General features: G+C 48.9%; 1 protein-coding gene across 1 annotated transcript in view; it reads left to right on the top strand.

The window, feature by feature from the left end:
* The first annotated feature begins 8,675 nt into the window (after positions 1-8,675).
* Positions 8,676-12,609, top strand: part of LOC119436781 (uncharacterized) — a 94,531-nt gene continuing 90,597 nt past the window's right edge. Inside the window, exon 1 of the mRNA XM_037703771.2 lies at positions 8,676-8,909. Coding sequence (XP_037559699.1) covers positions 8,889-8,909 — 21 coding nt within the window. The 5' untranslated portion in view covers positions 8,676-8,888. The remainder of the gene's footprint in view (positions 8,910-12,609) is intronic.

Below are 12,609 nucleotides of genomic sequence, written 5' to 3' on the forward strand. Positions count from 1 at the left end.
AAGTTGGCTGCTGAAACACGGAGCAAATGGAGGCCACATTAGGCACGTTATAGAGAAGCTTACCAAGCGCGGAAGCGTGCATTAATGAAACACTGTGTGCATAGTCTTTGCAAATACAAGCTAAACAGACCTTTCGTTCGTGATAACTAGGTTTAGAAGAGTTAAACATCAGCCAATTTTATTGCGATAGCAATTATATGGACACTCCAAAGCAGATTTCTGCCGTCGGCGTCGCCGTCGCCGTTGCCGTCGCCGTCGCCGTCGCCGTGAGGTTCCGTATGACGTCAATGGAGATGAAATCGTCGCCGCGCGCCGCCGAACGCTGTATGTGCGAGTGAAAGGGCGCGAGGGACGCGCGCTTTCACGGGGCGCTGAGCCGTGCTCCCTCAAGGGCTGCAGAAGATAGCGCCAACCTTTCCCTTTCCCTCAAGAACCACTTATCATCATCGGGGAGTGAACGCACGGCGGAGCACAACGCGCGTTCTGTGCCGTGCTCCCTTAAGGGCTGCAGAAGTAGGCGTCTCTTTCCTCCTTTCCAATCACCATATATGTAGAGGAAACGCACCTTCTTCTGACGCACGAAAGGGCGTGGGGGAGGGGGGGGGGAGGGAGGGCACGTTTAGCTGCGGCACCAAGTACCTATTTATATCAGAGGCTCCGGCAACAGTCACCAACGCCGCACGCATTTTGTGCGAACGTGGGCAAAACGCCGACGGCGTCGACAACAGTTCTGCGTGTTGCCGGTGCTGCTGCATGTCCAAGTTTATACAGCTGATAAAGCTACTATTATTACTCCGTATAGCTCTCTACAAATTTGCTATCGCAATTGATGCTTCGCCTTTCAGGTGAAACTGCGACAACTTTTTAGGAGACAACCCGATTTCGGTTGCTCCGCAGAGTGATCTCGCCTCAGCGAGTCTCTCAATCTGCCATTGGAACACTCATTCGGTGATCCCAATCTGCCATTGTAACACTGTCGCTAAAAAAAAAGAGCAGAAAATGCTGCTCCGGAAGTGCCCCGAATCTGTCATTGGACAACTTGTACGTCTTGTTGGTACGTCTGCCCAGGTATGGTGCCTATACTCCGTTCCATACATAGCAGTCAAAGCCGTGGAAGCTACGTAATAAGTTCGGCCAAGAAAGTTATCACTCCGCGCGTTCCGTCTACGCTTCGCTGCTTGCTAACAGCGTTCGCTCGCTCGAGCATACACGTGAGGGTCCTCGCGACGGGTTGCAAATAAAAAAAAAAAACGAAAAGAACAACAAAAAATTCAGAGCGCTTCCACTACTGTGAAGATGGAAGCCAGCGAAGCTGTGACTATATGGTGGGCCTGCTGTAGTGAATATTGCCCCCACGATGAGAATGGGCGTATCGTGTTTGGGCATCACCCAACCGAACATGTCCATCATGAACGTTTCTGTTGAAAAACTGGCGTTGAAACCTGGCCGTCGCACCGGGGAAGTTGGCGCTAGCGTTGCCAAGGCTTGCACCACCGTTCTCGGGTTCCTGGAGCGCTAGACGACGCTGACGATTGGCCTCAACATCGCGCTCCCGCAACTCAGGGTCCGCGGCTCTTCGATGACGTTTCGCCTGAGCTTCGGAAGCCCTCACGCTAGAATCGGCACGTCGAGGACGAGCCCTTTCCCGAGCGCGTTCGCGGCCGCTTTGCTCAAACGCGTCAGGACACGTCGTCAGTTGCTCATGAATGGCTTATCCCGTACAGACGGTTTCATGCTCGCGGTAACAGCAGCGAGCGTGCCGCCCCCAAGAAACTTCCGGTCACGTGCCTTATCAGTCTGCTACGCGGGAACAAAAAGCATGTTTCCAAGTTGTTTCAGTGTACGGAAAGTCTCTTTTACGTTTTCAAATAAAAGAATGGTGCATAATGTCTCAAGGCCAAAACTTACATTTTTTTTTCGTGGAACTCACTGGAAAATGCACTTGTAAAACTGTGGTTATGTATATAGAGGGTAAAAGTGTTGCAAATCTGAGGGATTATGTTTTAACGCATGGTCGCTTCTTTGCCAGTTACATTCAGCAGCTACGTCAGTCGGCAAAAGCGAAAGCCGTGTAGGGCCTATGTTTGTAATCAGTGAAACGGTCTATAGCCTCCTTTTAGGGAGCTTGTATACAGTAACTCTAAGCGTGACGGCCAGGGAGAGACGCGTTTCTTCGATCGCCTCCAGTTGATGACGTAGGTCGCAGACTTCATGCAGAGATGCGGCCTTTAAATGTTCCAGTAGGTGTTGGTAGAACCTCCGCAGTCAGGAAACGTGTAACATCCTTGGCACTCTTCACTACGATTTCGCATATACGTGGGGGGAGGGCGGGATAGGGAATATGCGACGTAAGAAGGCAAGGAAACGCTACTACTAGGCACGGCAGCAGTGGTGGACAAACGGCACACATTTAAATTCAAGGTACGCTATGGTGAGTTTCTACTATATCTGAAAAATAAACACCGAGCAAGTTTGCCAAGCGGACAACAAATGACACCACGTAAGCGACCGCCCATCAAATCAGCACTTCTGGACCTACCGCGGTAGTTTTGTGGCAATGGCACTGCTCGAGGTCGCGGGTTCAATCCCGACCGCGGCAACCGCAAAAAAAAAAAAAAAAAAAAAAAACAAGAAAAAAGAACGCTGCTGTATTCAGATTTAGTGCACATTAAAGAATCCCCGGGTACTGCCGCGTGCCTCATAATCATATTGTGGGCTTGCTACGTAAAGCCCCATAATTTAATTAAAGTTGATCAATTCTGCGAAGATACGTTGCGCCATGTGAGGCAATGACATTGCTAACCTTCTCGCAGGCTATGAACAATGGTGCGGAAAAACGCCTCAAGCAAACACGCCTCGCTGTGTGTTTTTGTGCGTATATATAGACAAACTAAAGGGGTGTACGCAAGTAACGTTTAACATCAACTCGCCACTCTAGTATTGTATTAAGCGCTTATACCCTTAAACATTCGCCGTAAACATCACCGCCAATTATCGTCGATCAACGCAAACAGCACGGTAAGCTTCGCTTACATCGATTCGCACAGTGCGTGGGATCCGCATAATTTTCCTTCTTTATTGCGGTGACATCCAGTACAATTTATTCGCATATGTTGCTTCCTCTATATTACGGATGAGGTACTCCGCTTTGCTTTTGCTGACATTACCTCAGGTGTTGTCTTACATAGCACTCGCAATCTGCCGCGAAGAGAAATGTCATCATCGTATTGAACGATCTAAGACGCTTCTATAGTACCCATATACTTTGCTTCGTCCAAAGACCAACTATGGCATTGGTTGGGTACCTTGCATTTGTATAGAGCTTGACTGTACCTTCTAAGCTTCCAGTTTCGCTCGGAGGAACGTCTGAGCCTTTCTCCTTGTTTCCCTGCACATTTACTTAGTCACATGGGCACCCTTACCTGTAGTGTTCCTCTCCATTTTTGTAAAAGTCCTTCCGGCTTCTTGCCTCGGCAATATGTCATAAGCTTTCAAGTAAGTGAAGATGGACGTCTTATCAGCGCATTTAGGGGCACGAATATTTTAGTGGGAGTTATACTAAAGAAAAATAATTAAATTAAATTAAATTCTGGGGTTTTACGTGCCGAAACCACGATCTGATTATGAGGCAGGCCATAGTGAGGAACTCCTGAATAATTTTGACCACTTGTGGTTCTTTAGCGTGCACCCCATGCATGGTACACGGGCGTTTTTGTCTTTTGCCCTCCACAAAATGCAGCCGCTGTAACCGGGATTTCATCCCGCTACCACGTACTTAGCAGCGCAATGATAAAGCCACTACGCAAACACGGCGGGTATATAATAAAGAACATATCGACCCTTTGGGTGCTCGTTGTCTGCGTATACTTCAAAAAAAGCTTTAATGGACACTCTAAAGGGGGAAACATACTGCGAGATATTACCTTAGAACTCGTCTAGCTCTAACCGTGCTCATCATGGAGGGGCACGCAGCCTAAAAGCTGAAGAACTGGCATTCACCCTCAAGCTTCGCAGCAAATTGATCTGTTTTCTTCCGCGCCCACTTAACTAAATCGCAATACATGTAGCGTGCTACATCTTTATTACAGCATGATAACTGCTCGACGTATAATTGGGCGGGTTTTTGGAGAAGAATGAGTTATACAAGAAGTTTATTTCACTCCGAGAATGCTCTACTTATTTTGCTTCGATCAGTTGAAAATAGGTATATTATGTACCGGACGACACTGAAGGGAACCGTTTCTTTAGTTTATGCAAAATTAGCTTTGGATATGCTGTCTGGCAAAATATTTTAGCCTAATTTGGAGTAGTCAATTTATATGGTTGGTTGAACATCTCTGAATATTCCCAGTTACTGCGTCTATGTGCGAAAATTCATCGAGTTGTACTGCTATGAGCTATATTCGACCGAGCATTGACCACGTATGGCAACGACTCAAAATGCACATTCATGGTTTATTGCTGATGGGACTTTGAAAGTAAATAACATAGAAACGCACGGTCACGACAGCATTAGCCGTCGATATAGAACTTGACATGAGATACATGGGAGTCGATTACCATTAAAACCCGCGTACTACAGCTCAAATAATTCTGAATGAGATTAGCATCCTTTGCGAGCTTACTCTAAATACAGCGGTAAATCAGTCATTAATTAATGACGTGGTTAACTAGTGCCTTTCTCATCTTAGAGCCATTGATACACCAAGAATGGCCCAACGATGGCTCAGCGGTCGCTGACAGTCGGAGTCAACTTATGTAGTGTAGTTGCTTTTATATGCTTTTTAAATATATCACAAAGGCACGATGAAGTACTTAGGGTATATAGCACGCGTAGAATTCCCGTGAGAGCTGACTGAGGTATGCACCGTGAAATTGGGTCACCGCGTGTTTTCGGCTGCATGAGTATTAAAGTTTTCGCACGCGATCTTTGGTATATTAGACGTATGTGGAACTTGTGCAAAGTTACACTTGCCTGTTGGCCGACAGCCTGCTCATTCAAGTCAGAGGGTCGAATATGACCGTTTCAATTTTCGCTCGGGAGCATGGTTCTATATATATATATATATATATATATATATATATATATATATATATATAACACCCACCCTTATGTTGTAGTGCTACTGAAGCGTACGTTCGTACAGGAGGCGACCACTCTTTAACACGCACTCCTGTGAGGAAAGTTCCACTTTATATAAGGCTCGTGTCTATGCTCGCCTTGGTGACATGAACACGATTCTCGCGTATTTGGCATTTTCCAGAGGAGAGGAATTTGAGGGCTCTACAAGCGTTCTCACATTAGACTGGGAGGCAGAAGGCCTTCCGCGTCTTGTCGGATATCGACGCAGTGAAAATTGCAAATGCAGCACACTTTCGCTGCAGCCGTTCGCATGCATTCGTTGCGGAGCGTTCTTCGATCGACTAGAGTGTTAACGCTTCGACCTGATTCTGCTAACATTTCGTGTCTGGTTTGTTTTGTCGAGTTTATTTCGTACTGTCTCATACCGAATAGGAGGAGGGAAGCCCAAAAAAGAAAACACAGCACTTAGAAGAGAGTGCACGACACAAACGATGCGCCCTCGCAACTAAAAAAAAAAAAAAAAAAAAAAAGAAAACTAGTCTTAAATAGACACCCCCCTTCGCCCCCAAATCAAGTGAGAGAAAATTAACACACACCATATCACAGAAAGAATTTATAAACAAACATACTCGTCTGTTTAGTTCAAGTTATGCGTCAACGTTTATGCCATCATTTGTGTCGTCTACTCTCTTCTATGTGTTTTGTTTGTGTGCGTTGCCCCCCTTCTATTTAGTATTAACGGCTACTAACCAGCCCGGATCTGACGTGCTTTCTCTCACTCGTATGCCTTCCAGCTCATAACAACCCTTCTCCCCTTTTCGTGTTCTTTCCCCGAGGCAGTGGCTCGCTCAGTGGGTAAGGCAAGTCCAATAAAAAAAAGTCCAACCACAGGGTGCTTCTCCGTTCTTTGCTGACCTACGCTGACGACGCCGGCCTTGCTGATCGCCTCGTCCCTAATGCATGTAGTGTTTGCTTCGGGGTGTCCAATCGAATGAATCAATCGACCTCTTCTTTAGGCTGGCAATGAAGTTACCGCCCGACATGTAGACTATATCCACTTATGTCGGGCACATGTAAACGTCCTGTACGTATGGCAGCGTTGAGTATTTCTGACTCGTAAGAACAACTTTCTTGATAAGCGGCTGAACGTTTTGAAACTAGGTGACCTAACGAATGCGATGAATGTGAAATAACCGTAATTACTTAGTTCACATTTCAATAAATAAATAGTTCAATAAGTGAATTAGTAATGAAGAAAGCAGGCGTCCAGGGACCTTAACGTTATGTCGTCCCTATAATGCTGGTGCCATATGGTGCTTGCGTATATTCGGTCAGGGTAAACATCTTGCTTTACAGAGATCTGTTAAATGGTCTACCCATGATAGGCCCCCGTGAAACGATCCTGCATTGGGGGTCGCTTGAACGCCATTAGTGGCGAGCGCCAACCTCTGACCGGGCACCGCAGAAAGGAATGTGGCCTCCAGACCAACGACCGGTGATTGGCATTGATTCAGTCGACGTTCGCCATTTACACTCAGCCATGTGACGCAGCCCGCTCATAGCGACGACGAACCACTTAAAGAGCTCTCCAGCAGTGTCACAATCGCTTAAAAAAACCTTTCCCCCATTTACTTTTCTCGCCGCATATAAAGGTGGCTATATGCGTAGGCGTTCATTCTTCAGTAATGCTTCAACAAAAGACTGGCACTTAGCGATCTTGGATGCGGCTCGTACGAAAGAATGAGAGGCCGTCGGCTTAGACGACGATGACACGATGATTCTTCTCGCCTCGTTTCTGGTGCAGCTTATAATGCGCTTTGCTGCCACGAAACGCAAGGGCATTCCTCAAATCGCGCCAGCGCTTCAGAAAGCGCCGGCGACCTTTTTTTTTTATATCTGTCTTTCTCTCTCTCTTTATTTTTCTCTGGCGCGCTCGGCTGCTTTTGAGAAGGCTCTCAAGCGCTCGCTTTGCGCCGCTATAACGCGGTGCGTCTCGCTGCTTTTCAGACCAGACCGCGGTATCCATTAACCTTGATCATACGTCCTTTCCACCGCAAGACTCCGCACTGGTTGCTGACACTCGAGCCCCCCGCAAGGCGCGCATCCTAAACGCCGGGACGAAACCGCGCAGCGCCGCAGTCACGTGAATTTGTAAGCGTCACGCGCGTGCGCGCCTACACACGAACGCGCACGCACACGTGCACACACACACACACACACACACACACACACACACACACACACACGCACGCACGCACGCACGCACGCACGCACGCACGCACGCACACACACACACACACACACACACACACACACACACACACGCACGCACGCACGCACTCGCGAATGCTATGAGCCTATGATCAAATTAGCAAATTGAAAGAGGCTCAGCCACGGGCTTTCCCGAGACGTGACGCCAACTCAGCGGATCGTGAGATAGGAAATTGACGGTCGAGAACGAACTCCAGCGAGGGAAACGACTTGTAGCTGCATATGCAACCGCTCGAACGTGACACAGAGAGTGGCGAGTTGTCACTACATCGTAGACCAGAGTGACGAATGTGGAAGAGGTCATTGCGGCCAGGGCGTTGCTTATTCGACCTGCGCCCAGGAAAGGAATCGTTCGGTGCACCGATATTCGTCTCTGCCCTCGATGAGCGCCGGCTACCGAGGCGGCGATGCCCTCCACAGCCTCCGGCACGCTCGAGGCGAGTCCCCGCAGTGCAGCTCGCCACCTTGCCCCGCTTCCATGGGCGCCGCGAGAACTTGTTGTTCTTCCCCTTTGAATTTTTTTCTCTTTTTCTTTCTCGTCTCTTTCAGCCCGCTCGCCTTAATGCAGCGCGCTTTGTCTTTGCCTGTTTTTGTTTACGGGCGCCTTCTAGCTCATCTCGTTTACGGAACCTGAAGGAGAAAGAGGAACTGCTATAACTCTAGCGTGCTGTCACGTGATGCCTGCAGCCAGTAGCTGCAATCCAGCAGCGGTATGCGTCGAGAACGGGTCTCGTACAGCGGCAATCCCACCACTGCAAACTGCGCCTCTCTCCCTCTCCTGGGCTGCCTGGGGAAGCCCGTCGAGTACAACCATGAGGCTTGCCGCCGCTTATTTTTTGTTTTCTGTTTGTTTCTCGCTAACCTAAGACAAAATAAAAACTGCGGCGAGAGATGGAGGAAGGCTGAGAGCGGGGCGAGCGGAAGTTTGGCCAGCGCAGGCGGGGAGGATCGTGCGGGCCGCCGGTGAATCCCGCTGCTCCTGCGGAGCATCTTTGCCGGTAATTTTTTTGTTCTTTTCCAAGTAAGATACAGATTCTTCCTCGCCGTGGCCGGCGGCCTCCTTTCCTGTCTCTCGTTTCTTCGGCAACGTCGTCGCGGTGCTGTCGCGTCGCGTCGCGCTGTGTGTGTGTGTTTGTGTGCACGAGTGTGCGTGCGTGCGTGACGCCTTCGGGGCAAACAGCGAGTGACTCCTCCTCTCCAGCGTCTCCGTAGCTGCGACGGCACTCATCGTTCCGCTCTGTCGCCGCATTTGCCATATCATCGTTGGCGGTCGCGCCACCCTTGGCTGAGTCGGCCCAGAAGTGTGTGCTTGCGCCCACCAGTGCGCTCCGATTTCGGTGTGCCGCGTTCGTTCTCTGGAACAGAACGGCGCAGGACGTGGTTGTGTGCGACCGCCCCGGCGCCTTCGACGTTACCGATCGCCGTGTGCCGCAAACTAGAGCGTCCTTCTGCTCTTGCCTGCGCGACCTTTATCCATCGGTAGTCTGCTAGGACGCCAAATTCTTCTTGGACGGACTGGGTGCACATAAATGGGATGCCTTTCTGGAACTACATCGTGAGTATTGATTGCTCGCTCCGTTTCATCGGCGTCTGCATGCTTGCGAATGTACTTAGACAGTTTGCGCCGAGGGCGAAGGTACACTGTATGACCTAGGAGGTCGGCTGAAGTCCCACCTTCCTGGTCTGCTCGCTTTGAGCTTACCTCGACCGGAAGGAGGACTGAAAGCCCCTCTTCAAATTACCAGTTTTCGAGCAGCTGAAGTCACAGCTCCGGTACTGTGTCACGTGCTCGCATATCTTTTCGTTCATAAACAGAAGAGACTCCCAAATAAGCAGAAACGGGACAAAATAAGGGAACGGACCTTATCGGAGAATCGCCACTGCGGAGGACGTCGCAGCATGTCCCGAATGCATATTCCGGACATGCCGCGCCTCTTTCACACTCAGACTACTACTCAATGTATTGATCTCAATTCGGAACACCCTTTAGCTCTTAACGCGAGCTTGCGTATACTATCGATCCACCAAGTGGCTTAATGTCATCTTTTCCTAGGCAAGTTTTGCAGCCGCAGTACTTACTTGCAAATGTATGAGCTGTCTTTTGAAACAATTTCGTGAACTGCCGCTAGAATCTTGTCGTAATGTAGGGCCAGTGGCAGAACAAGCCTTACAGGATGAAATAATATTTGGTAGTAGGCAGGAACTTTTGTTGCGAATCGACATTGCTTGTTCCTTTCAACCGCTCTCGTCCAGTCGAGCGAGACTCATATACCGTCATATATAGCTCGGCACTTCTATAGCCAATTACAAGTCAAGAACGCAGCGGCAAGTGCCTCTCAAAGGAAACATGTGTATATGTGCGCTAGTTCACTACCTCGTCCTCTTCTTTCCCTTTCCTTCATTATCCTTTGCATCCATGTCATCGTATTCGCTTTGCTCAGGCGCTTCCTTGCCGAGAAAACTCCTCCACTTGCTGGGGGAGCCTTTTTATTCGTCAGGATTCCTTTGCGTACAAAGGGATCAACGATGGCCATTTGGTATATCGCGATAAATACTCTAGGCGCTGGCGCGCACCTACAAGAAAAGGTGTGTATGTGGAGGTGGCGGTGTTGGCAACGAGGTACTTTGAATAGAAGGTCAGTGAAACGTCACCGCTAATCCACTTTTCAAACGACGCACTTGTACTTTCAGCTGTCTTCTTCGTCTCCACACTTGACGACAATGAATGTTGGTGCGCGTGGTCACTGGTGTAAGAGAGCACACTGCAAGAAAACTATTTCTCGAAGTGCAAAGGGACAGATGCATCACGTTCTTCTCTTAGAGGGGTCTCTCCTGTATTCCTGACTTATCATTGACTATTATGTAGCAGTAAATCGAAACCAAGACAAATGCCCACAGCACGATTAATTATAGACGGCGCTCGTAAATACGATCAGAAAGCTCTGAGACTTAGGTCTCGAGGCACGAAGCCACAGACGGGCACTCGCTCTCACTCGATATTTGCTACAGTGGCTGTTAACAATGTTTCCTGCTCAAAATAATGAGCTGAAATGACTGGTTTCCCGCTCGTTATTGCAAAGCGAAGTGTCTGAGAAAGGAGCGCGCCTCTGATGTTCCTTTTTTGTTTTAATTGCTGCATCGCCTTTCTTCGTCAACCTTCAACTTCCACTCTTCAATAAGGCAGTACAGTTGCTTTATGTCTGTTGTAAAATTACTTTAGTTGAGACGTTAGCACCTGCCTATCAGTATTATAGCGTCTGTATATATATATATATATATATACTGCAGTGACAGCAAAACAGAAGCAAATTCCAGTTGAAACAAACAAGCCAGATACTCAAACGCGCAATGTGCACGCACTTGCAGCATCATGAAATTCAAGCTGAGACACGAACGTACTTTCAGATTACCACAAATGGCGCAAGACTAGTATTCGCTTAGTAGAAACATACAGTGACTAAGTACATTCAGAAAAAAACAGTGCACATTAATTGCGATCACTGCAGAGATGCTCGCGAGGCACGGTGTTCTTAGAAGCATCTATTTGATAAGAAGTTTTAAGAGCAGCAACCTTTCTTTGTGATGTGCGTTGGTCGTGGGATTCAAATATTTAAGGTTTGAAACAGTCTGCTTTCTCTGATATATAAGGGGATAGACAGTCCGACAAAATCAATAAGAAATAGCACGGAACATGGGGATAAATATTTGCGTGTTTTTGCTATAACGGAAGTAGTTTTTCTATGAGCTGGTGATATTTCCTTTTCTTTTTTTTTAATATAAACCAGGTAACAAGACGAAGTAGTGATTTGGGCAAGTTGGTTATGCGTTTCGAAATGGTTTTTGCGCTAGCAGACGCGGACAATGAAAGTAGGGGGGGGGGGGGGTTGAAACAGTACACACGAAGCACTTGGGCGCTTCGTGTGTCCTGTACCCATCTTTCTTTGCCAGCGTCTTGTAGCGCAAAAACATTTTGAGGAGGTTGTCGTGCAGCTGCGTCAACTGCCGTGTTTTCATGGACGTAGCACTATATAGCCGGTATCCATTGAAACACTGTTACCTGATGAACTGTGCTGTGCGGTATAAGCGGCCTGCGAGCTTCAACGCTTTTGGCTTGCGCTATCTAGCGACGCTCGTGTAGCTTGAAATTAAACTGAGAATAACTCTATTTCGCATATTTCTATTGAATAATATTTCATTGAATGGGTTTTGACATTCCACAGTTACACCACGGTCTATGAGAGACGGCCGCAGGGCAGCGTGACGCTGACAAGAACTTTATTTGGTCCTGACTGTGGCCCGGGGGAGACGAAGGCTCCCTCAGGTCAAGTCGGTGGCTCCGCTCACGATGGCACCGGGAGGCGAAGTCGCGTTGCGATGTCGTAGGCCCTCTGGACTGCCTGGAGCTGGATGTGGTGCTTGTCGTTTCTGAGGAATGCCTCCCACCATTCCTTGGTGGCAAGTGTAAAGTTTTCTAGGGCTGGGCACGGCCAGAGCATGTGGTCGAAAGAGCATGAATTGGCTCTGCATTTGGGGCACGACTGTGGGAAGTCTGAGTCTATCCTGCTAAGGGACCGCGGAGTGGGGTACGTGCGGGTTTGTAGCATTCTGAGCGTGCTAGCTTGTGGTTCATTTAGTTTTCGGTGGGGAGGAGTGAACCACCTCCTTTCCAAGATGTAGTGTGAGACGATTTCGTGAAAGGTGCACAATCGGTATTTCTGGATGCAAGCCTCGTTACGAGGATGGCCGTTGTCGGCTGCGCGGGTCGTGAAATCGCGCGCCTGCAGCGGGTGAGCCCGTTCGTTGGGGTTGCAGCCGTGCGGTTGGATCGAGTACCCCAGGTGGGCCGGGAACCATGAAATGTGGAAATGTGCTTCCGTGCCAATTTGACGGAAATTAGTGAGCGTCTTGATCGCAATCCTATTCACCCGTTTTGATACGCGCGCCGCCGAAAAGGACCTAACGGCCGTATACGCGAGTCCGAGAAGACGAAGAGGGGAGAATGTGCGCTTTCTACGGCCAGCGCGATAGCCGCCTCGTCCGCCTCGTGGGCAGAATTGGTGCGCACGGAGGCCGCATTAACCAGATTGCATTTCGCGTCCGCTACCGATAGGGCGAGCGCATCTCCGTTGTCGTATCTAGCGGCGTCTACGAATAGAGCGTGTTGAGTGATCTGTTTGAGGATTGCCTGAGCTCTCGCGTGTCTCCTACCCTCGTTGTGTACTGGGTGAATGTTGCGCGGAATCGGGTCTACCTTG

The sequence above is a fragment of the Dermacentor silvarum genome, chromosome 1, assembly GCF_013339745.2.
Source record: "Dermacentor silvarum isolate Dsil-2018 chromosome 1, BIME_Dsil_1.4, whole genome shotgun sequence".
NCBI lineage: Eukaryota > Metazoa > Arthropoda > Arachnida > Ixodida > Ixodidae > Dermacentor > Dermacentor silvarum.